The 24965-nt window shown below is 42.0% G+C and overlaps 1 protein-coding gene across 2 annotated transcripts in view; it reads left to right on the forward strand.

Moving 5' to 3' along the window:
* MAST4 (microtubule associated serine/threonine kinase family member 4) overlaps positions 1–24965 on the forward strand; it is a 568502-nt gene that overhangs the window by 143731 nt on the left and 399806 nt on the right. For both annotated transcript variants that reach the window (XM_029218029.1, XM_029218025.1), the window contains exon 2: positions 23043–23196. In XM_029218029.1, the coding sequence (XP_029073862.1) occupies positions 23043–23196 (154 nt within the window). The remainder of the gene's footprint in view (positions 1–23042; positions 23197–24965) is intronic.

The following is a 24965-nucleotide window of genomic DNA, read 5'->3' on the forward strand; positions in this document are numbered from 1 at the left end:
TATCAGGGTCAATGTGTAGTCCATTCCATAAAGTCACTGTGAACATGTCATTGTTACAAAAAACATAACACAGGCACACATCCAAGCCAGAGGACACTTGATATATTACTTATCTTTTGCTGTGTAAGAAATTATCCCCTGCAGACTGAATCCAACAAAGCATAAGAAGGCTCATACACCATGATCAAGCTGGATTCATCCCAGGGTCACAAGGATGGTTCATCATATGCAAATCAATCAGTGTGATACACCACATCAACAAAAGAGAAGACAACACCACACGACCATCTCAATAGATTCAGAAAAGGCATTTGAATAAATTCAACGTCTATTAATGATAAAAAAAAAAAAACTCTTACCAAAGTGGGTATAGAGGGAACATGTATCAGCATAATAAAAGCTACTTATGTCAAACCCACAGCCAACATAGTACTCAATGGCGAAAAGCTGAAAGCCTTCCTGTTAAAATCTGGAACAAGACAAGGATGCCCACTCTCACCACTTCTATTCAATATAGTATTTTTTTAATTGACCTATGGTTGATTTACAATATTATGTTAATTTCTTCTGTACAGCCTATTCAACATAGTATTGAAAGTCCTAGCCACAGCAATCAGACAAGAGAAAGAAATAAAAGGTATCCAAATTGGAAGGAAAGAGGTAAAATTGTCATTATATGCAGATGGCATAGTACTGTATATGGAAAGCCCTAAAGACTCCATACAAAAACAGTTAGAACTGATAAACGAATGCAGCAAGGCAGCAGAATACAAGATTAACATACAGAAATCTGTTGCATTTCTTTACACTAACAATGAAATATCAGAGAAGGTGAAAAAAAATCCTTTAAAAATTGCTTAAAAAAAATACTTAGGAATAAATCTGACCAAGGAGGTGAAAGACTTATATGCTGAGAACTATATAACATTGATAAAAGAAATGGAAGATGATTCAAAGAAATGGAAAGATATCCTATGCTCTTGGATTGGAAGAATTAATATTGTTCAAATGGCCATACTGTCCAATCTACAGATTTAATGCAGTCCCTATCAAATTACCTGTGATACTTTTCACAGAACTAGAACAAATAATCCTAAAATTTATGTGGAACCACAAAAGACTCAGAATTGTCAAAGCAATCCTGAGGAAAAAGAACAAAGCTAGAGGCATAACCCTCCCAGACTTCAGACAATACTATGAAGCTACAGTAATGAAAACGGTGCAGTACTGGCACAAAAACAGACATATGGATCCATGGAACAGAATAGAGAGCCCAGAAATAAACCCACACACCTACGATAAATTAATTTTCAACAAAGGAGGCAAGAATATGTAAAGAAGACAGTTTCTTCAGCAAGTGGTGTTTGGAAAGTTGGACAGTGCATGTTAATCAATGAAGTTAGAACACTCTCTCACACCGTACACAAAAATAAACTCAAAGTGGCTTAAAGACTTAAATATAAGACATGACACCATAAAACTCCTAGAAGAGAATATAGGCAAAACATTGTCTGATGTAAATCGTAGCAATGTTTTCTTAGGTCAGTCTCCCAAGGCAAAGGAAATAAAAGCAAAAATAAACCAATGTGACCTAATCAAACTTAGAATCTTAGGCACAGCAAAGGAAACCATAAACAAAACAAAAAGACAACCTACAGAATGGGAGAAAATATTTGCCAACGATGCAACAGACAAGGGAGTAATTTCCAAAATATACAAACAGCTCATACAGCTCCATATCAAAATAAATAAATAAACAACCCAATCAAAAAATGGGCAGAAGATCTTTCTTCTTGGAAAATAGACATTTCCAGACATACCTGGAAAATAGACATTTCTCCAGAGAAGACATACAGATAGCCAACAGGCACATGAAAAGATGCTCAGTACTGCTAATTATTAGCGAAATGCAAATCAAAACTACAATGAGGTTCCACCTCACACTGGTCAGGATGGCCATCATTAAAAAGCCAACAAATAACAAATGCTGGAGAAGGTGTGGAGAAAAATGAACCTTCCCTTACAAAAGGGAATGTAAATTTGTTCAGCCACCATGGAAAAACAGTATGGAGGTTCCTCAAAAAACTAAAAATAGAAGTTGCCATATGATCCTGCAGTCCCACTCCTAGGCACATATCCGGAGAAAACTCTAATTCGAAAAGATACATGCATCCCAATGTTCACAGCAGCACTATTTATGATAGCCAAGATATGGAAGCAACCTAAGTGTCCATTGACAGATGACTGGATAAAGAAGTTGTGGTTGGAATATTACTCAGCCATAAAAAAGAATGAAATAATGCCATTTGTGGCAACATGGATGGACCTAGAGATGATCATACTAAGTGAAGTAAGTCAGAGAAAGACAAATATCATGTGATATCACTTGTATGTGGAATCTAAAAACAATGATACAAAGGAAATTATTTACAAAACAGAAACAGACTCACAACATAGAAAACAAACTTATGGTTGGTTTTCCTCCCAATGGGAAAAGGGAGGAGGGATAAATTAGAAGCTTGGGATTAATAGATACACACTACTATATATAAAATAGATAAACAACAAGATCCTACTGTATAGCACAGGGAACTATATTCAATATCTCATAATAATCTCTAATAGGGCTTCCCTGGCGGTGCAGTGGTTGAGAGTCCGCCTGCCGATGCAGGGGACACGGGTTCGTGCCCCCGTCCGGGAAGATCCCACATGCCGTGGAGCGGCTGGGCCCATGAGCCATGGCCGCTGAGCCTGCGCATCTGGAGCCTCTGCTCCGCAATGGGAGAGGCCACAACAGGGAGAGGCCTGCGTACCACAAAAAAAAAAAAAAAAGTCTCTAATAGAAAAGCATCTGAAAAAGTATATATATGTACAACTGAATCACTTTGCCTTACACCAGAAACACAGCATTGTAAATCAATTGTACTTAATTTTTTTTTTAACCCCCAGACTTAGCTGCCTAAAAAACAAAACACAAAACCAAACCCGGTGAGTTATTACCCCCAAAGTTTTTTGAGTTAGTAATTCAGGAGCAGCTTAGCTGGGTGATTCTGGCTTGGGCACATTCATTGCAGCCAGGGTTACAGTCATCTGAAGGCTTGACTGTGGCAGGAAGACCCACTTCTGGCACTTCCCTGGTGGTCCAGTTGTAAAGAATCCGCCTTCCAATGCAGGCGACGAGGGTTCGATCCCTGCTCGGGGAACTAAGATCCTACATGCCACGGGGCAACTAAGCCTGTGTGCCACAACTACTGACCCTGCACACATCAGTGAGAGAGCCCACATGCCACAAACTGCAGAGCCCACACGCTCTGGAGCCCATGCACCACAACTAGAGAGAGAACCCGCATGCTGCAACTAGAGAGAAGCCTGTGCGCCACAACAAAGAGCCCATGCCACATGAAAGATCCCGCACGCCTCAACTGAAGACCCCACGTGCTGCAACTAAGACCCAACGCTGCCAAAAAAAATAATAAAAATAAAGGAAGACCCACTTCCAAGATGTCTCTCTCAACCTGCTGGCCCATTGGTGCTGGCTGTAGTCAGGAGGCCTCAGTTCCTTACCACATGGGCTTCTCCATAGGGATGCTTGAATGTCCTCATGACATGGCAGCTGGCTTCTCCCAGACGAAGTATTCAATGTATGGGAGGGGAGGAATGAATTGATGGATCAGTGGGGGAGATGAGAGGAGAAGGAGAGAACAAGGAGAAACTCACAATACCTTTTATGGCCAAGTTTTAGAAGTTACACACCATCATTTCTGCCCTGTTATGATTCTTAGAAGCAAGTCATTAAGTATAGCCTACACTGAAGCAGGGAGTGTTATCAAGGTCTACCTCTTAGAGGGAGGAGTACCAAAGAATTCCTTCCTGGGCATGCCATAAAGCTACCACGTCTGAGCAGCTGAGAGTCCCTTCTTGGCCTAGTGTTCATCCCTATACTTTGATTCCTTAGACCTGCTTCTACTTCTAAGCTCCTCTCAAGCCTAAGATCCATCCTGGAGGGGCTGTTTCATCCTGGAGGTCTGCTTTGCTAGGAGGAGGCTTAATTTCTTCAGAGGCTTCTGAGTGAAACATCTATAAGACAAACCTTTCTCTTACTAATACTGATCATTTCTCACAACATAGCTTCTGAGTCACTCTCTCTTGACCTTGTTCAATCGAAGGACCCTTCAGGAAAGCTTGAAGCAGATGTGGAAAGCAGGGAGTGAGTGGATAACAACCCTTTCCTGCCCTTTACCCTGTCCTGCCATATGCATTTGAATTAGGGTTCTCCAAAGAAACAGGGCCCAGGCAAATTGACATATAAAATGAGCATCACAGCATCCTTTTCTTTAGGAACAGTTTTGGACTTAGTACCAGGAAGCACCTGTGACTTGTTCCAACTTAGAATGGGCTGCATTGTGAGTGCGCAGGTCCTCTCAGAGCTCATTATGCTGTGTGAGCTCTGCGAGGGAAGCTGACACATTCACCCACACATTTTTACTGAGCACCTCCTCTATCACTTAAGCCTCAGTGGCTTATAGCACAAAGGTTTATTTCTTGCTCATGCTTTACAACCATTGGGGGTTTGCTGGGGCTCGACTTGTATTGTCTGGGATAGGCTGGCAGAGCAGCCTCGTCTGGAGCAGGTGGTCGCTGAAGCAGGGTTAGATGAGTGCTCTGGAGGGTCTCACACCCCCAGTTAAGCATGGGCAACAATAAGCAAACAAGGAAGTGTCGATAGGTGCTGTGGAGGAGAATAAAACAGGGAGAGGGTAAAGAGTGTATGTGTGTCCGTGGCCGGGCGGGTGCAGGGGGCAGCTCTAGATTCTAAAGGTATTTTGGGGAGGCCAGAGTAGATGGTCACGACATTCTCCTTCAGTTTGAAGATGCTGTGACAGGTCTGCCTTCTTACTTTTTTCGATTGTGGTGAACTTGTAGCTACTGCCAGGCCTGTGGCGTTGTGAGCATACCATATTCTTAGGCTGCTTACAGATAGATTTCATCTAACTTCTCTGACCTTTTACTACAACTTGATTATGTCCATTGTTGATGAATACATTTTTGTTATGAGATATTGTGACTGTATAAGATTCTGAAGTGTAAGAATTCTTTAAAGATTTTAGGTAGATTGTTTCCCTCTTTGAGAGCAGTTATTAAAGTCTTGAGTTATTGATACCTTCCTTGTCATTTTCCTGTAGATTTTCTTTTTTCTTGGTTTAATTAGCTACGGTGATGAAGCGTGATTTGTTAAGTAAGAAAAATGCCCTTACTTAATTATGTTTGTGTAAAGTCATTTCTGTGTTTTCAAAAATATTTCTCAGAGTTGACTTTCCAGCTTTTTCCTTTATTCGTGTTCATTTGGGAAATAGAGAAACGGTGCGTAGTGCCCCATGTTTTAGTATTTACTTGTGGAACATAAAAAGTAAAGTAATTTTACACTTGCACATGATCCTGCTGTTACTGACTCCCTCCCCAGACAGAGGACACCCACCTGTTCAGCCACATCTTTCTCTAGTTGTTGCAGGAGAGGTCATTCTTATTTATTTTCCTTGCCCTTTTCCCCCGCCCCAACCATGGAAGGAATTCTGGGGAGAAAAATGAGGAGATGGGTAAAACTGGTTTGCCTCAATCAGAAGGGAATAGTAGTCAGGTGTAAGGAATAACTGGGCCCATTCCTAACCCAGCTTCAGGGAATTTTTTTGCATAGTGAATCCTCCTCTCCTTTTACACATACGGAGGCATTGTAACCTTATTTCAGTCTTCTTTTCATTCCTTCTCAGTGGTGCCTCTCTTAACTCCTCGGGGTATTTGTCACATAATAATGCCCCCAAGTCCAAAGGAGACATTTATTCATGTGATGCGTATGTAAAGTGTTGACTCTGTCAGGCCTTTTGCTAAGCTGTGGGAAGCACAGATAAGCGATTAGGATTCATGGGGGGCAGCAGACATACTAACCAAGAAGAAGATTGTGTTTTCCTGTGTATTATGCTAAAATAGAGGAATTGGCAAAGCGTGTTTCTAATTTTTTTTCCACTGAGCAGGGAAGGTTATTTTTCACCATTCTGAACACTTTTCCATTCCATTTCTTATGGGTAGCATCTATTGAGGTGTGTTTCCCGCTCTCCTAGTCCATGTGGCTTTGGAACTGTGCAGTGAATGACTCCTAGATTTCTTAGTCTTATTCTAAATTAAAGGCTACACTGGGGCATTGGTCCACATACCTGTCTTGGGAAGGTTTGGGAAATCGTGGTGGTAAATCACCAAGGGTCCTAACTGCCTGTGGGCTCCTGCACCTCTAGGAAGAGGTAAGTGTGTGTATGGGTAGATGGTTGCTTTAGAACCAGTCAGTTGTGCCCAGAACACCATTGTAACACTTGTGAGCAAAGCATAAAGGCTGATGTAAGCTCTTAAAGGAGAGAGGGGGGCAGAGTGAGGGCATCGGAGAACATGGGCTGAGGTAGGAAAGATTAGCAAGTTGCTGCACATCTTGTCTCAGGACACTGGACGATGAGTGATCTTGAGGCACACGGTACAGTAGTACATACAGTACAAAAGTACAAAAGTCACAGCATGTCTGTGCTGGAGCCTCCTCTAGCAGCTCCTGCACTGTGGAATGCAGAAATCTAAATGGAAGATGTTGTGTTTTTCTACTCCGATCTTCTCACTAAGCATCATCTCCCAGAAATAAAGTCCACAGTGTTTATATCGGTGCCTGGCCCACAGAAGGCCTTCTGTAAATATTAGTTCCCTTCCTCCTTCCTTCTTTTGCAAGTCATTTCCCTGCATCAGTGAGGCTTCCGTAGCCTGGCGAGTTTGTTTTGGAAGTAGTCTTAGGAGGCTTATGTAACGTTAGGGAAGGAGGAAGGAGGAAGGAGGAAGGAGGAAGGAGGAAGGATAGGAGTTCAGGGAGCATCTGGTCCAAAAACAGAGAGTGGGAAAGGGAGCAGGCTCAAGGAAGCCTCTTTCACCAGTCCAGGTGGCCCACACCTTGCACCAGGTACAACAGTAACATAAAGCTGTTGGTCTGTAGCTGGGTGACGGGGCTGGTGCTGCCTGCACAAAGATGGCATAGAGGAAGAGGATGGGTCTGATCACTAGCCGTGGGGCTCAGTCTTTATCGGTCACCAGCTTTGATACCTGGGGCAAGTCACTTAAACTCCCTAAATAAACCTCAGTTTCCTTATCTGTAAAATGGGATGATGATAATACCATGTCAGAGGGTGCCTTTAAAGATTAAATGAGATAACCTGCCTAAAGCACTTAGGATGGTGCCTGGTGTGCCCTGAGGGCTGTGCCTAGCAAGGAAGAGAGGGACTGGTGGATTGAGACCAGGGAAAGTGGGTGTTGGCCAGCCGCCTTACTTGCTGTTTCTCACATGCTGAACTCACTGTCACTTCTGGGTCCTCACACTTGCCCTTCCCTTGGCTTGGAAGCTTCTTCCCCCTGCACCCCTCCCTCCAGGTCTCTGCTCAAATGGCTACCTGCCAGAGAGATGATCTCTAACCACCCATATAATAGAGTGGCATATACTGGTGCTGCTTCCCAGCCCTTAATTCTACCTGAAGAAAGGGGCTTGGCTTTGCTCACTGCTCTCTCCACACTGCCCAGACAGCACTTGGCACATAGTAGATGCTCTTGGCACATAGTAGATGTTCATAGTAGATGCTCATAGGAGAAATCGGGCACTGGCAAACTTGTTCAGTTAAGGGGGCCAGATAGTAAGTATTTTGGGCTTCATGAGCCATATGGTCTCTGGGACAACTGATCAGCCCTGCTGATGTGGGCAGAGCGTGGATGGTATGTAAACGAATGGGTATGGCTGTGGTCCAGTAAATTTGTATTTGTCGTGTGGGCTGCAGTTAGCTGATCCCTGCAACATCAAGGAGTGGTGAACGTCAGGAATGAACATTCAGTGGCTGTGGTGGGCTTGGGCTTGGTGGCAATGGGGCCCTCTCAGCAGTAGGGGATGACCATGACCATTACAGGAACTGGAGGACAAAGAAAACCCATAGCCCTGATGGTGAGGCAGTCTGGCTTCTGGTAGCTGTGATGATACAAATGGATGGGGATGGTGTACTTCACCAGCCAGACCAGTCCAATGGGCATGGCCTTGTAGAAGAGAGCTATGCTTTCACATTTTGTGAACTGGTGTTTGTTAATCTTTGCATAAACATTTAAATGGCCGAGGAATTCATTGTTTAAAATCCCCATATAAGGAGAAGGAAAGTAATCTATCTACCTTTAAGTTTTATATACGAGAACCCTAGATTTATTAAAAGGAAGACTATATGCACAGAGTGCAGTGTTCTGTTCTTGGCTGATTTCAAGCTCAAACTTGAAACTTTCCCTAATTAGCACGGCTCTTGATTCCAGCCTTTAGATCCACAGGCAAGTCTCAGGCAAGAGTGGAAAAATAAAGACCTGGGGCATGGGAGCCAGAGCTGGGTCAGATGCTGACTGCTGAATTGCTTTCTGGGTCCACCTGCTCAAGTCTGTTTCAGACATGGTCAGATGTCAGTGCGTTCATGCTCTCCGAAGGTAGGAACTGATTGGCTCTCTACCTTGTTTATTGGGTTGGTTTTGTTTTTGATCTTTAGTGGCAGGGAAACAGAATTGTTTCTTCTTATTGGCTAAAGTAAGTATATATTTTCTTTAAAGATAGATTTTATTCATTTTTTAAGATTTTTGTTCACTTATTTTTGGCTGTGTTGGGTCTTCGTTGCTGCACACGGGCTTTCTCTAGTTGCGGTGAGCGGGGGCCACTCTTTGTTGCGGTGCATAGGCGTCTCATTGCGGTGGCTTCTCTTGTTGCGGAGCACGGGCTGTAGGTGAGCGGCTTCAGTAGTTGTGGCGCACGGGCTTAGTTGCTCCGTGGCATGTGGGATCTTCCTGGACCAGGGCTCGAACCCGTGTCCCCTGCATTGGCAGGTGGATTCTTAACCACTGCGCCACCAGGGAAGCCCTAAAGTAAGTATATTTTTAATAGTAGTTTTAGAATTCTTGTTTATAGACTTGATTAAAAAAAGATGATAGAACTCTCAGTCCTCTTCAACTCTTCTTGTTGCTGTGTTGGTCTTATTTACGCAACTCTACCCAATCCTTGGGGGCTGATTTGAGAACTCAAGGGATTCTTGACCATGAATTATCTTCTGTCTGTTTTTACTACACTGTGGCTTCTGTTGAATACTTCTTTTAGCAGAGCTATGAACCTGTACCCAAAGGCAAGATCTTTTCCTCGCCTGATTTCAGCTGGTTGTTGGGAATGTCTTGATTTGTCCTTCACTCCTGGAACCTGGAGAAGAGTTTTCTTCCCAGCCAGTGTGGGGTTGGGGGCTCTGAACAGAGAGCTCCTGTTTGGAGCCAGACCCTTTTGTAGAGAATAGATAAAAATATGTGAGTTCCCAGTAATGGTTGGTCAGCCAATCAGACTTTTCAAGGACATCAGTAATCAGAAGATCAAAGTGATCAAGTTACTCATGCACTCATGACGCAAGTGAATAGTAGACTATGAAGTTAAGACGGATTCCTTTCTGAGAGTCTATCAAGCTATTCATTGCTCCTTCTTTCTCCTTTTTCTTCTGTCTCCCTCATTACATTTCCTACCCTCTCCCTTCCTCCTCTTACATGTCTTTCTGAGTCATTTTCTCCTTCCTATGTTTCTCTAGTTCATGTTCCCCTGGGGGCCTGGTAGGTTAGACCTGGCCTACTCTTGGGGGCTGGGAGTCCACGTGGTGGATGACGACTTGGGATTCAGCCCTGGGATGGTGTGACCAGACAGAGGAGAGCTGGGCTGTTAGCACCATGACCTAAAGCTCTAAAGCAAGCCCTGAAGCCTGGCTGTGGCTCCCAGCAGAGGTGGGGCAGACGTGCGGCTGTTCACTGCGCCGACACGCAGGAGGCATTGAGGTCAGGCACTGTGTTGGGATCTGGTCCCCAGCAGGCTGCGTTTCAGAGGCAAGAGTCAGTCAGTGCCAGACCCTGGGCACAAGGCAGCCCCCAGACCTTGAGTTCTGGGGTCCCAGGCCAGGGAGAGTAGTAACTAAGAAGCAGAGACTCAGCCCAGGGATACAGGGTAGACAGCTGGGCGGACCCTGTTCAGCTAGAGATCCAGGAGTAAGTGCGATTTGGTGCTGAGCCAGGGGAGCTACTGACTGAAGGTCTTGGGATTTCTTTATTTAGAATTGTGGACTATATTCATTTCTAAGTATTTAATACATTTAATGTTATATAATTATTTATTTATTATGGGTTATGTTTGCTAAGAGAGAAGATTGTTAGGCTCTGTGGTGAGAGCGGGACACATCCGGAATGGAAGCATGAGGTGACACGGAGCATGGGAGCCGACAGGGCATTAGCGTCCTTGAACAGGCCTTGTTGGATCACTTTCTCCTCTCCCCATCTCCCTCTCCTTTCTCCCTCAGTCCTTTCTTTCTCTTTCTTCTCCATTCTCTGCACACTCCCTGGTTATCTTTTCCCTCTTGGAGAAGAAATGAAGCTGATAAAAATAGTTTGCATGGGCCTGCACCACCCCCCATCCCCAGAGCCCTCCTTTGAGTTCTCTGTTTGCCAATTTCTCAGTGACTGTTTTTCCTGTCCTTCTAAAATGTTTCCATTTTAACCAGGTGAGGCCCCTGAGCTGCTGAGAGCATGTGACTCATGCTTCTTAGGAATGTTTTTCTGAAGAGAGTTTATTTTGTCTCTTGGGTCAGGGTTCGGTTTGCTACCACTACCCATGGCAGACTTCTTCAAACAAACCTTTCTTCCTGTTAATGTAAAATCATGAAATGAATATTAATTTATACGTTTGTCCAGTTAAAGGGCTTACACATTATTTTACAAGAAGAGCATATTTTGAAGTTTCTCCCAGACACTTGTGGAGAGTTTTTTTTTTTTTTTTGGCGGTACGCAGGCCTCTCACTGTTGTGGCCTCTCCCGTTGCGGAGCACAGGCTCCGGACGCGCAGGCTCAGCGGCCATGGCTCACGGGCCCAGCCGCTCCGCGTCATGTGGGACCTTCCCGGACCGGGGCACGAACCCGTGTCCCCTGCATCCGCAGGCGGACTCTCAACCACTGTGCCACCGGGGAAGCCCGAGAGTTTATTTTTAAGGTCAATAGATGTTACTAATCAGAAGTTCTAGTGCTTGATTTTTTTTCTTTTATGGTTCTGGCAAAATGAAGCGGGTGAAGAGAGGAAATGGAAAGGGGAAGAGAAGAAACATTTTAGCGTCTTCTCTTCCTAGGAACTTGCTACTGACCACTTAACTTAATCCACAAGAGTCCTGTGAGGAGGAAGTAATTTTCCTTATTTTATAGGTGAAGTTATCATTCGCCCCCTGTAAGTGGCTGAGTGCCGTGCCAGCTGTAGGCTTGCCTCACAGCCCTGCCGCCCCCTCTCCCCTGTTTTCTGGTCCCCTCAAGAAATGGGATGTGATGCTCGCACTGCTCTTAGACACCTGCCATGGTGGGGCGGTTGGTGCCTTAAGAAGGACGGATGTTTAGGGCCAGGCTGCGTGGCACCGATGGTGGGAGAAACTCTGCTCTTCCTCCTACACACCTCCTCTCAGAGAAGGTTTAGCTGCCAATTATTCTCCTTGGTTGGTTTTCGTTTAGTTGAAAAAAACACTTGTCTTTCGGTGCTTATTTCGCATTTTTCATGTTCCTTCTCTTTCCGTCTCTGGGGCAACAGCAAATCCTTCCTCCTGCCGTAACACAAAATAGTTCTTCTCAGCCTCAGACCCTGTGGACTCAGGTATTCCCCCTCTACGGTACTTAGCACAGCAGCTTCTCAACAAAGAGGATTCTCCTCATACGTCCTACTTAGACCAACTTGTTTAGAACATAATTTTTTTTCTGTACCCCATTAAAGAAAAGCTTGAAAAAGCTCAAGCTAGAAGGAAAATTACCAAGTGTTTACACACCACTCTGTGTGCCTTCAGGCACTGGCTTCAGGGTCCCTGAGAAGACCATAGTCTGTGTGATGAATGATAGTTAACTTCTTTCTGTGTTTCAGGCATTAAGTGACACCGCATGGCTTAGCCAATACAGTAAGGACCGGAAATTAACTAGGTGCTAGACCACAACTCTGCTCAAAGCCGGTACAATCCCTCATACCTAACTCCTTTGTTACATTTGCCATGTTGTTTCATGGCTGTGCTTTTGTGTCTGTCTCCTGCACTCTGGTAGAAGTGTCCTAAGGAAGATGACTATGTGCATTCTGGTTTTTATCTTCAGCCCTTAGCACGATGTCTAGTTGTTAAAACAAGTCTTGGTTGATAAAGCATTTATGAACAAAACCCATAGAAAATCCTACAAGTCAATTATAATAGAGTGGTGGATACCAGCAGGACTGCAGGAGTAGGTAAGGGGAGCAAGGTAACAGATTGTAGGTCTGGAATTCCGGGTTCTGGTCAGGATTCTCGCACCAGAAACCTAGGCGGTTATCTTTGCAAACCTGGGCGATTGACTTGGCTGGGCCTCTGTCTTCTGAAAAGCAGGAAATTAGACTACAGGTGATTGGATTTTGTGATTCTGTAATTCTGACTTGAGGATTTCAGCTAAGAAGTCCTAGAAACCGCTTCTGTAGACTGCCAATTAGGATTGAACTAGATCATTCAGATTGGTTGACACCAGAGTGTAAGACCCAGCCTTCTCTGCGGAGGCTTCTAGGACCGAGGATGAAAGAGGGAATTAAAATCAACTTTCTGGGGCTTCATGTGCTTTGCTGCTGTGAGCCCCTCTCACGGTTTGGAACAGTGGAAGGACCATGGGCTTTGGAGTTAGGAATCTTGGGCTTGATTCCTTTTGTACCTCCTGTGGAGCTGATAACTTTGGAGGGGTTAATGTTCCCCAATGTGTTTGCCCATTGGTAAAATGGGACTACTACTACTACCTGCCTGGGGGTCTACTCTCCCCACCAGAGGGGGAGGCTGGCACAGAATGTCAAGTTTTGTGGCATCGTGGAGATTTTCCCCTCTGACTTTAAGTGCAGGGACAGTGACTGGTAAGGAGTATATTCTCTGCCTGCTTTGTTAACCGTGGTCAGAAACTTTAGTTATGTTGCTGATGGGGACATGATGGTGCCGGGGGAATTTAATGTCTTCGGATAAGTAAACGACTTCAGGCAGAGATCAGATCCCTAACTAAAGGTCAGAGACACATCTAGAATATATTAAAGTGACAGGAAAATAGGTGATATGTATGCAAAGTCAAATCAGTATATTCCCTGTGCTTCCCCAGTGTCATTGTTTCTAAATTAAGAAGTGCTATGTTTCGAAATACTGTAATATAACATTAGCTCTGTTTTTTCATCTGCAGACAATTGAATTTAACGCTTAATGTACACATCACAATTAAACGCCTGCCGTGCGGCGCTTTGTCGTTGGGACTGTGATGATACAGCTGGCGGTGTGTGTGTTGGCGGGGGCATGTTCATAAGCAAAGGAATTAACTTTCTTGAAGCTGAGTTGACAGACAAAAGTGAGATTGTGGTATCAAAGTGCTAATTTACATATTTCTCTCAGGAAGGAAGAAAGAAAATCAATTCTCTTAAGAGATGAAACTAGTGGTGCAGGTCTGTTTAGGTGAATGCCACTGTAGTTTGATCTACCAATGTATGTTAGGATGTTTCTGAAACACTTTGTGTATTGCTAATTGAAGTTTGTGATTCAAAGAATTAATTACAAAACTGAGGATGGAAAATGATATTGGTATCTAGTACATCTTTTGGTTTAAATATGTTCTATTGATGTAGTTTTCAAAACATGGATGTTCATTGAGACAGTGAAATGCAATAAACAGCTAAATAGGTTGGGTAAATTAATGTGGCTCAGGAAATGGTTTGCTTAACAAATCTTGTTGACATGAACAATTCTTGCTTAGATTCTATCTATGCTCTCCGTTTGCCCCCCACTTCTTGTTCTCAAAAGGTTTTAAGATGACCTACAGTAACACATAACTCAGCAAGATGAATAACTTAAAAATAGGTGCAGTTAGACAAAAGAAAAGCAAGTATAGAGCAGAGTTTCGTAACAGTGACATTATGGATGTTGTATGCTGGATAATTCTTTGCTGCTGGGGGCTGTCCTGGGCTTTGCAGAATATTTAGTAGCACCCTTGGTCTCTAGCCACTAGATCCCAGCACATGCCCTGCCCCCTTTATGTTGGACAAACCAAAAATGGTTCCAGACATTGCCAAACGTCCCCCAGGCAACAAGATTACCACTACTTGAGACCACTATAACAATATACCGTAGAGTGGGTGCCTTATAAGCACAGTTTATCTCTCATAGTTCTGGAGGCTGGGAAGTCCAAGATCAAGCCGTTGGCAGATACAGTGTCTGGTGAGAGCCTGTTTCCCGGTTCATAGCCAGATTTTTTTCTAGCTATGTTCTCACGTGGTGGAAGGGGCAAAGGAGCTCTATGGGATTTCCCATTCATGACGACTCTGCCGTCATGACCTAATCACCTCCCAGAGGTCTTACCTCCAAATACCATCATTTTGGGGGGTTAAGGGTCAACATATAAATTTGCGGTGGGGTCACAAACATTCAGTCTAGCAGAGGGTAAGGTGAAATCCAGTGAGGTTACTGCAGGTTACAACCAGATCCATGAAGTCTTGATGGAGACTGGACAGGCCACACTTGCTGGTGATGGACTGCAAGCTTTGTCCTATGATTTCAAGTGGCTGAATTAGAGGAACATGATTAGTTATATGGTTCATGGGCTTCCCAGGATAAAAGAAGACCATAACCCAGCAGAAGCAGAGCTGTTTCTAGTGCAGAGAACTGACAGCATTTTCTCCAGGTTTCTGTCTCTCCAGCTGGAATGAAGCTCCTAGTGGACAAGGATTTTTGTCTGTCCTGTCCACTGTTGTGCCCAGAATACCTGGTTCCCAGCTGCTTAATATTTGTATAGAGATGAGTCTTGACAAGGAGGATACTGTTCAATATAGGCCCTTATGTTTATGGAAGAGTGGCAGGACTTATAGAGGGCTACTTCTTACAATATCATTAAATGGAAACGTGCATTCTGGGTGGCATAGTCCAATATGAATGTCAGCAAATTCAGTTAAATGGGCCCCAGTAAAATATGGTCCAAGATTGTAGCTCTCTCAGTGTCTGATTCGATCTATAGTAAGATCTTAGGATGCTGGGGGAAGGGAGGTTGTATATTCTTCAGGCAGTGGTGAGAATGTTAAATATTTTCTCTCTATTCTTTGAGTCAACAGGCTAAGGCAAGGGGAGACTTGAGCTGTGATGACAGTTACCATCAACATTATTACTTAGTGCTTGTATGTGCCAAGGCCTGTGTCAGGCCCTTTTTATCCATCCTCCCTCTGCGTCCTCACCACCTCTGAGGCCCATACTTCCGAGAGAGGAGTTAAGTAGCATGACAATGGGATTCTGTGCCTGAGAATTTACATTGGGAGTAGGCCCCTCACCTCATGCCTGCTGAGAACCCCATGATCAAGACCCAGGAGTCTGTGCTCTAGAGCACAGCACAAGAATTACAACCTGAAATAATTTTATTTATTTATTTATTTTTATGTTTCAGTTATTTCTTGTCTTGGCCTGAAATAATTTTAAAGCAGTTCATTCAAACCAAGTTCTCATTTGAGCCATAAAGAAAGAAAAAAAGAGACAACTCAGTAAAACTCTAATCAGTTTAATTTCCTTGCAAACCATGTATGATGAAGTACACATACAGAGATGTTTCCGAACGAAGTAACTTCTACGTGGCGATGTTAATAGCCACCACAGCTAATATTTATTGCACACATACTGTATTCTATGTATTGTTTTAAGCGCATATATGAACTCTTTTAAACTTCACAGCCACCTCAAGAGATAGGTAGTATTCTTACTGACATTTTGCAAATGAGGAAACAGGCATAGAAAGAGTTAAATGTCCTAATTAGATAGGAAGTGTTGGCACTCCTGGCCACTGAGGAATTAGTATGAAAACAATAATGACTGTCTTAACTATAGAACCCTATCAAATTTCAAAATGTTGTTTATAGGACTTGGTTTAAATGTAAATAAAATCCAATTTTGCAATAAACTCATTTCAGGTTGCCAATTTGATTCCTTTCTGGATGGAGGCAATAGAGCAATTCATTAAGATTACAAGCATAGTCTATGCAGTGTTACAATTCTTCATTTATTTTCATATCTTTGGTTTCTTAGAATATTTAAAATCAAGAAACAGAATAAGTGAACAGTGTCTTCATAAGCCTAAGTTACTAGTCAATCTCTTTCTCTCTCTTTTTTAGCATAAAAAAGACTTTACTGTCAGACCCTATTATGTGTGAGGTGATCCCTCTGAACTAATGAACTTTGGCCTTAGGGCACATGCATTCTGGATGGGTCTTTAAAATGCAGGTGCCACATCTTGGGAATGAATAAGGAATTACTGAAAGGAGGAGCTGATAGACACAGTGATTATGCTACTTAGGATAGATTTAAAAGGTCGAATAATTCATTATTTAGGAATCACCTTCAGAGGTAGCAGTGTTCGAAAATTAGCATATTAGTTTGTATATAGAAAAGATTCTTTGAAAAGATGCCATTTACTCTAACCTAAGGGCCTTTTTCATATATGAAGTGTTCAACTTTGTCAAAATGCTAGACTCCCTTTAGCATTTTTACCTTGAGTAACATTTAATATTATAAGTTGATCCTGTTTTTTTCCAGTAATCAGAATCCTTTATTGCATATGTTTTTTTATTTTTTGTTTAATCTAAATACCAGAGATTTGCAATTTGTTCTCTCAACAAATATTTATAAGGTGCCTTTTAAGTAGAGCAGTGGACAAATGGTGGACAAAACAGAGTAGTATGTAATTTCATGTAACTTACATTCTAGTGGGAGAAGAAGGACAATAAACAAATATAAAAGGTCTAACACGTTTGTAGTGATAGATGCTAAGGAGAAAAATTGAAAAGGGAAAAAAGTGATGGGCCTACCCTTTGTAACCAAGCAGGACCCTATGGGACCTTCCCAGGACAGAATTCTCCGCCATATCCTCTGCTTTAGCTCCTCTCTGAAGTACCTAGATGGTAGTATCTGATGTATATTTCCTGAGTTTTTCAGATGCTAAAACCACCACCAAATGGAAGCAATTAACTGCTTGATGATCATGAGCTCCTAGCCCCCAGACCTTCTGGCACCTGAGGATTGATTACCATCAACCAATCAGAGAATTGTGCATGGGCTGATGACAAACCCTGGGATACCCCTCCCTCACCTTGCCTTTAAAAATGCTTTGCTGAAACCCTTCAGGGAGTTTGGGTTTTTTGAGCATGAGCCACCCATTTTCCTTGCTTGGCCGTGCAATAAACCTTTCTCTGCTCCAAATGCCAATGTTTCCGTTTATTTGACTTCACTGTACATGGGGCACACAAACTTGTGTTCAGTAACACTTTTACGTAGGGCCATTAGAGAAAGGCCCCCCCCCTCGAAAGAGTAACCTTTTAATAGAGACCTTTAGGGTGGGGGAAACATGGTAGCTAATATCTGGAGTGTATCCCAGGTAGAGGAAGTAATCAGTGTAAAGGCTCTGGGTGGTGGGGAGATGCCTGGGGCTTTTGAGGTCTGGCAACAGACGGAAGTGGAGTGAGTGGAGTAGTAGGAGCTGGGTTCAGAGGGATAGGGGTAGAGGTGGTAGGACCTTGTAGGGCATTGTCAAGACTTTGGATTTTGTTCTGGGTGAAGGGGAGGTCATGGGAGGACTCCAAGCAGAGGATCCAAGCAGAGGAAGTCATGGGAGGACTCCAAGCAGAGGATCATAAGCCTCTGGCTTATGTTTTAGAAGGGTCACTGACTGCTGTGCTGAGAAGTAGGATGGAAGCAAAGAGATCTCTTGGGAGGCTATTTCAAGAGAGATCCAGAAGGCAGAGACAGGAGTGGTAGCAGTAAAAGTGGTGAAGTGATTGGGTTCTGGATATATTTTAGAGGTTGAGTTAGGGGATTTGCTGATCAGCTATAGAATAAGAAAGAGAAGTTTAGAATAAGTGTAAGGTTTGTGACTTGAGAAGCTAGACAGAAGGAGTTGCCATTTACTGAAGTTGGAAAAATCGCTTTAGTTTCCAAATAACAATGGTTATGTGAACATGTAAATGAGAGAACTTGTGTGCTTGGGCAGGAAAGTGTCTGGAGATGAGGCTGGAGAAAGCTGTCAGTTAAGAAGGCTGCAAGTTCAGTGTTCATCGAAAGGTATAATAGGCCTTTTTAGAAAGAGATGGATGAAACTGTGGGATATAGCCATAGAAGAAACACATGGTCCATGTTTGGAGACAGTGGTAGTGGTGGTGGTGGTGATGGCAGAGACACTAAACAGAATAAGACCCAGTCTTGTAAATGATTTGGCTTTAATTCATATTCACTGATGGCAGAAGCCACAGTGTAATTGTGGTGGACTCTTCTGTGTTACTCGTCCTGCTAGTTGTAAAACAGCAGACAATGGTTGGCGATGATCACTATAGCAGATAGGTATAGATTTCTGGTGATGAGCATTTCTGTAGGACTGGTAATTTTGGAAACTTTTCCCCAAGTCTGGATCAGACTTACAGTAGTTGTGTACACCGTTTGTTCTCTAGGACGCTTACATGTTTCCTGTGATAAACTGCTAGCAAAATTATTACTGAAATGCAAATCGAAACTACAATGAGGTGTCATCTCATACCAGTCAGAATGGCCATCATCAAAATGTCTATAAATAATAAATGCTGTAGGGGGAGTGGAGGAAAGGGAACCCTCCTACACTGTTGGTGGGAATGTAAGTCAGTGTAGCCACTATAGAGAACAGTATGGAGGTTCCTTAAAAAACAGAAATAGAGTTATCATGATCCAGCAGTCCCACTCCTGGGCATATATACGGAAAAGACAAAAACTCTAATTTGAAAAGATACACGCACCCCAGTGTCCACAGCAGCACCATTTACAATAGCCGAGACATGGAAGCAACCTGAGTGCCCATTGACGGATGAATGGATAAAGAAGATGTGGTGCATATATACAATGGAATAGTGTTACTCAGCCATAAAAAAGAATGAAATAATGCCATTTGCTGCAACATGGATGGACCTAGAGATGATCATACTAAGTGAAGTAAGTCAGTCAGATAAAGGCAGTTATCATATGATATCAATTATATATGGAATCTAAAAAATGATACAAATGAAGTTACTTACAAAACAGAAACAGACTCACTGACATAGAAAACAAACTTACCAAAGGGGAAAGGAGGTAGGAGGGATAAATTAGGAATTTGGGATTAACAAATACATCCTACTATATATAAAATAGGTAAACAACAAGGACATACTGTATAGCACAGGGAACTATATTCAATATCGTGTAATAATGTAATGGGACAGAATCTGATAAAGATTGTGTGTATATATACATATACATGTGTGTGTGTGTATATGTATGTGTGTGTGTTTAACTGAATCACTTTGTTATACCTGAAACATTGTAAATCAACTATACTTCAATTAGAAAAAAAAAAAAAACTGCTAGCAAGAGAGGTTGCTTACCTGTAAGAGTTAAGTTTGGTCCCTGTCTGTCTGACTTCCAAATTCAGTAATATGCAAATGCACCTTAACTGTTTTGTGGCTATTGGAACTAAAAGCGGTTAAGAAAACTAAAGGTAGGTAGTTTTGAGGAAAGCTAGTCTACCACAAATCAATGCTTGCCATCAGCGAATGAAGTACAGAGAATGTGTTTCAGTCCAGGATACTTTGTGGCTAGCGGTGTGCTAGGTGAGTATGTGACAAGGGAGTAGGGTCTGGCTCTCCAGGAGTCCACTGACTGCTTGGTGAGGGAAATTAGAAGTATTCAGAGCAAGTATGACAAATGCAGGCTTAGATGTCCTTGAACATGAGTGAAAGTTGTAAAGACAACCTCAGTCTTTAGTTGAATTCCTTGTACTGTGGAGACTTTGGAAGTTTGGAAAGCTTGGAAAACATTAAACTGAAATCATTCAGAGGGCAGTGTCCAAAGTGATATGTTGACTGTCTGCCTTAAGCTCCAGGGTCTGATGAAATGTTTTAAAGGGATCATGAGTGTTTGAATCAGGACAAAAGATGAAAAATAAATTGCAAGGCTGTAGTGGACCATTTTGAGAAGCTCTGACTAACTGTAGAAAGAAAAGTAGAGCGACTGACAACACAGCAAATTTGGAAAAATGATATATTTAGAGAGAGCGCTGTTGAGAGTGTGATTTTGATGTGAGGAAGAAAATGGGATCCTGGAACATGGCGCAATGCTTATGGGTTTTTCTGCTTATATTGTGTTGGGAACATTTGCAGCCCTCACAGTTCACTGCCTCGATTTTGCCAGATTTAAAATAATACTCCTCTCTTGGGGTTGTGATTCTGATTAAAAAACTCTGGCTTATGGACCAGTAGCTCATGACTCTATATGTGATGACATGGATTTTCTTTTTTATTTGCCTACACTTTCTCCTTGACTTCCTTCTCTTTCTTCTACACTTGTTTCAGGTCTTTTATGGCTTTGTTGGAAATATGTAAGGAGATCACATAATTCCTCCTTAGGAATTATCTTCTTTCCTCTGCTTACTTTTTTCACCCTCTGTTAATTAGCAATACAACAAACTTCCCCAGAGAAATTAATTATAATTCCACAAGCTGAAAAATTTAACTTCGGGTGAAAAATAAGTAGCAGAAGTTGGTGAACCTTAAACAATAAATATTTGTATTTAATGCAGCTGCCACTAGTAATTAAGAGAAAATGACTAGCTGAAATGGACCCTAACTCACTTGGTTATTCTGAGGGGTTCTTGGTGCACTTATGCGAGTAGTAGCGATTCTGGGGCATTTTGTTGAATGTCTATGACACATTGCCACCTTGTGGCTGCATGTTTTTCTTTCGCTGTAAAAGCAAATTTTTAATATTAAGTCCACATATTTTATTTTTTCCCTAGAATTTATACTTCCCTTGATAACAGAAGATTTGAGACATCTTAGAAGAATACATTTAATACAGGGCAGGAGAATTTAAGACAGTGTCCTTGTTATTTGAAGAGGCAGGCCAAAGTATTGAGGGGTAAAAATCCACAATGTCTGCAACTAACTCTCACTATAGGGGTGGTAGGGCAAAGAGAAGGGGGGGGAGAGAGAGAGAGGGAGGGAGGGAGGGAGAGAGAGAGAGAAGGAGTAAAAGTCATGGGCGGAAGTTAACAATTCACCACTGGTCAAGGGAACATGGTTTTTATTATACTAATCTTACAGTAGTTGTTTCAAATTTCCTTAAAATTTCCCCAAAATATTGGCAGAAAAAAAAAAGAAAAAAAAAAACAGGGGTAAGGGCATAAAATAGAGCTAAGAAGGAGGCAAAATTAACCTCTGCGTTGTGTAATGGACTGACTGCATTTGGACCCCTGGCTGGGTTCTGCGTTTTCTAGTAGCTGGTGTGTTACTGTCCAAGGTGCCCTTGCTACATTTCATTGTCCGTAAGGTTTAAGGGCAAAGTGTCTAACGCTAGACAGAAATTCGCTCTTGGAGGCCGTTCTAAGGAGGACACGGATGTAATGAACAGCAGCCCTAACAAATACTTCCAAAAGTACAATCTGCAATTCCTTTTCCCTGCTGATCAGGGCAGGTCCTGGAGTGGATGCGCCTCCAGTTTGTTGAGGACCTCTCACTAAACTACTAAGTGGCAATGAAATACAGTAAAATACTGACTGGCAATGAATTTCAGATGGTACTGATTGACAAGTGCTTGAAATTCAGCTGTTCTGTGTTACTAATGAATACAGCTGGGCTTGGGGGAGAGTTGACATCACGTAACAGCTGAGTGAGCGTAGTCTATTTCATTTCAACTGGCTTGAGAGGAGTTACTCATAGGCAAGGTCAGATTTCTTTTTGTGCCATGGTTTTGAATATGCTGCATGGCATAGACAGACACATAGATGACTTCATCCATGAATTTCCTTTTCCTGTAAATGCACCCATGAGAGTCTTAATCTGAAAAAATTCTGACAAGTATAAGCAGATGACCTTCTTCCTACCCAGGAAAACAAAACAAATCTCAGTGAAGCATCCCTAAAAATGCCTAGCTTTGAGCAGTGTTACCCAACTCTTGTTTGTTTTTAAATTTCTATGAAGCTGGCTCTTCTCTGTGGCAGTTGGAATATCCATGAATATTTTTTGTACTTCATTTTTATTCTTAATAACTATCTGGGTATATGCACGTGCACATTAATATTTTTGTCTTTAATAACCATCTAGACACATATACATGCATATATACCTACCTGAAGGAGAACATTTTAAAACATAGGGCCCTATTCAGGTATGAGAGGTTTTCTTCTGAAAGCAGGACAGATATTGAAATAAGTGTTGTGACACAAGGGATTCTTTTGTAGAAAGCTGTCTTTTGAAGTGACTTTGGTTTCTATGACTCTTGTGACAGGTTTTCTTTTAAAAAGCTATGAAGTGGTATCAGGACATATTAATTTCCATTAAGGGCTGTGGTGCTTAGAAAGTTCCCTTCCCTACGTATATTTGTGAGTACCGAAAGCTTGTGAATTTTCTTTTGTGAACAACTAAAGTGATCTATGGATTCTCTGTAGAATCTATAGAGCGATATTCTTCATTTTTTTTAGGAGGATCATGGCCCACAGAAAGATATATTTTACATAATGACTCTGGATACACACACATACATGTGTAACTTAACCATTTCATGAAATGATTCTTTTCCTTCCTTCATTGGACTCTGATAATTTCTGTTCTGCTGGTCACCATCTACTAAACTTGATTTCATGATCCACTAATACGCCATGACCCACTAATTTGCTTGAAAAACACAGCAGTGGAGGTTTTGCAGCAAGCCAGATACTTTTTCAGATGGAAGACCCAACAGTGGAACCCTGAAGTCTCTAAACCAGCCAAATTCAAAACAGTGTTAGGAGAGAGGGATTTAGAGAAGGAAAAGAGGGAAGAAAGTATGCCTGGTGGGGAGGGGTGTGGTGTCTTTCATTCTGGTTGAGAGCATCCCCAGGAAGTGATGTCGCTGTCCTTCTCTCTGCAGCTTGACCACATACTATCCCCTCCGCCCATGCCATTTCGGAAATGCAGCAACCCAGACGTGGCTTCCGGCCCTGGCAAGTCGCTGAAGTTTAAAAGACAGCTGAGTGAGGATGGAAGACAGCTGCGGCGGGGAAGCCTGGGGGGTGCTCTGACTGGTGAGTCGCATGGGTGACTTGTTTAAGAGAGGGGGTTACATTTATACAGTACCGTTGGCCCTCTGTATCCACGGGTTCCACATCCACAGATTCAACCAGCTACAGATGGAAAATATTAAAAAAAAAAAAAATTCCAGAAAGTTCCCTAAAGCAAAACTTGAATTTGCCCTCTGCTGGCAACTATCTACACAGCATTTACGTTGTATTAGGTATTATGAGTAATCTAAAGATGACTTAAAGTATCCGGGAGTACATGCATAGTTGATAAACAAATACGGTGCCATTTTATATAAGGGACTTGAACATCTGTGAGAGTCCTGAAACCAATCCCCGTGGATAGGTGGGGACAACTGTAGTGTGTCCCCAATGACAGTGGAGTTCCCTGTGTGAAAATCAGCCCCTTAGAATGTACCTGCCCCTCCACAGACCATTTGGTACAACCTAATCCAATTCAGAGAGCCATTAAATTGAGGATTATATTAGTAAACTTTACTGAAGTATAATTTACATAAAATAAAACGTACCCGTTCTAAGTGTACCTGTGGATGGGTTTTAGCGAATTTACACCCCAGTGTAATTACCACCAAAGTCAAGATATAACATGTTCCCTTGCCCCTTCTTTGGGCCTAGGCAACCCCCGAGCTGCTGTTCGTCACTATAGATTAGATTTATCTTAAGAATTTTATACTAATGGAGTCATACATTGCATGCTTTTTTGTGTCTGGCTTCTTTCGCTCAGTTTGTTTTTAAGATGCATCTATGTCGTTAGGTGTATCCGTAGTGTATGTTGAACCTCATAAGAAACCGCCAAACTGTTTCCAAAACGGTACCATTTTACATTCCCACCAGCAACAGGTGAATGAACTAATTGCTCTGCATCCGTGGCCATCTGTGGTATTGCCAGTTTTTTTTAATTCTAGCCATTTAAATGGGTTAGTAGTCGTATCACTTTCTGTTTTTAATTTGTATTTTCTTGATGACTCAATGATGTCAAACATCTTTTCATGTGCTCATTGGACATTCATATTTCTCCTTTTGTGAAGTGCTTGTTTAAATTTTTCACCCATTTTTTCCTTTCACCCATTTTTTCCTTTCACCCATGTTTAAATTGTGTTGTTAAAATTTAATTAAAAAATTAAAATCTAGAAAATCTACAGATAACTTTTATTGGCTTGAAAGATAGCCAAATTAAAATAACTTAAAGCATGTTTTTAAAAAAAATAATATCCCATATAAATTTTCATGTTATTAAACTTAATTGTAAATCACTAAAGGTTAGATTTCTATTTTTTCATTCTAAGAGCTTTTTCCTCTAAATATTTTAAAGAAACTTTATTGTTTTTTAACAATAAAGTCTTCTCTTGTCTGCCAGTTCATAAATGACCTGGAAAACAAGTTGAGTTCTTCATTTTTTTTGGAGAATTATGGATTTTGACTTTTGGGAGATGAAATTTCTGGGAGCAGAAATGCTTCTGTACCATGATCAGCGCAGAGCCTAGAACATGTGACCCACTGTGGCACACTGCTGAGGTGTAGGGTGAAGCTGACTTTAGGCCAAGGGGAAAAAATTCATCGAAAAATTGCTGCACTTCATTAAAATTAGGGCAAATATTCACACTTGAGTTTTACTGATGTTCTTTTAATGCTTGTTAGGACATTTTCCTTTGCTTTCATTTCTATAAATGCAGAATATTTGCTTTTTTAAGTAGGAGATCCTAAAGATTTAGTCTAACCCTTAGTTTTTTAGCAGGGGAGATTAAATCTTAACC

Source organism: Monodon monoceros, unplaced genomic scaffold, assembly GCF_005190385.1.
Source record: "Monodon monoceros isolate NGI ecotype Baffin Bay Population unplaced genomic scaffold, NGI_Narwhal_1 Super_Scaffold_12, whole genome shotgun sequence".
Lineage (NCBI taxonomy): Eukaryota > Metazoa > Chordata > Mammalia > Artiodactyla > Monodontidae > Monodon > Monodon monoceros.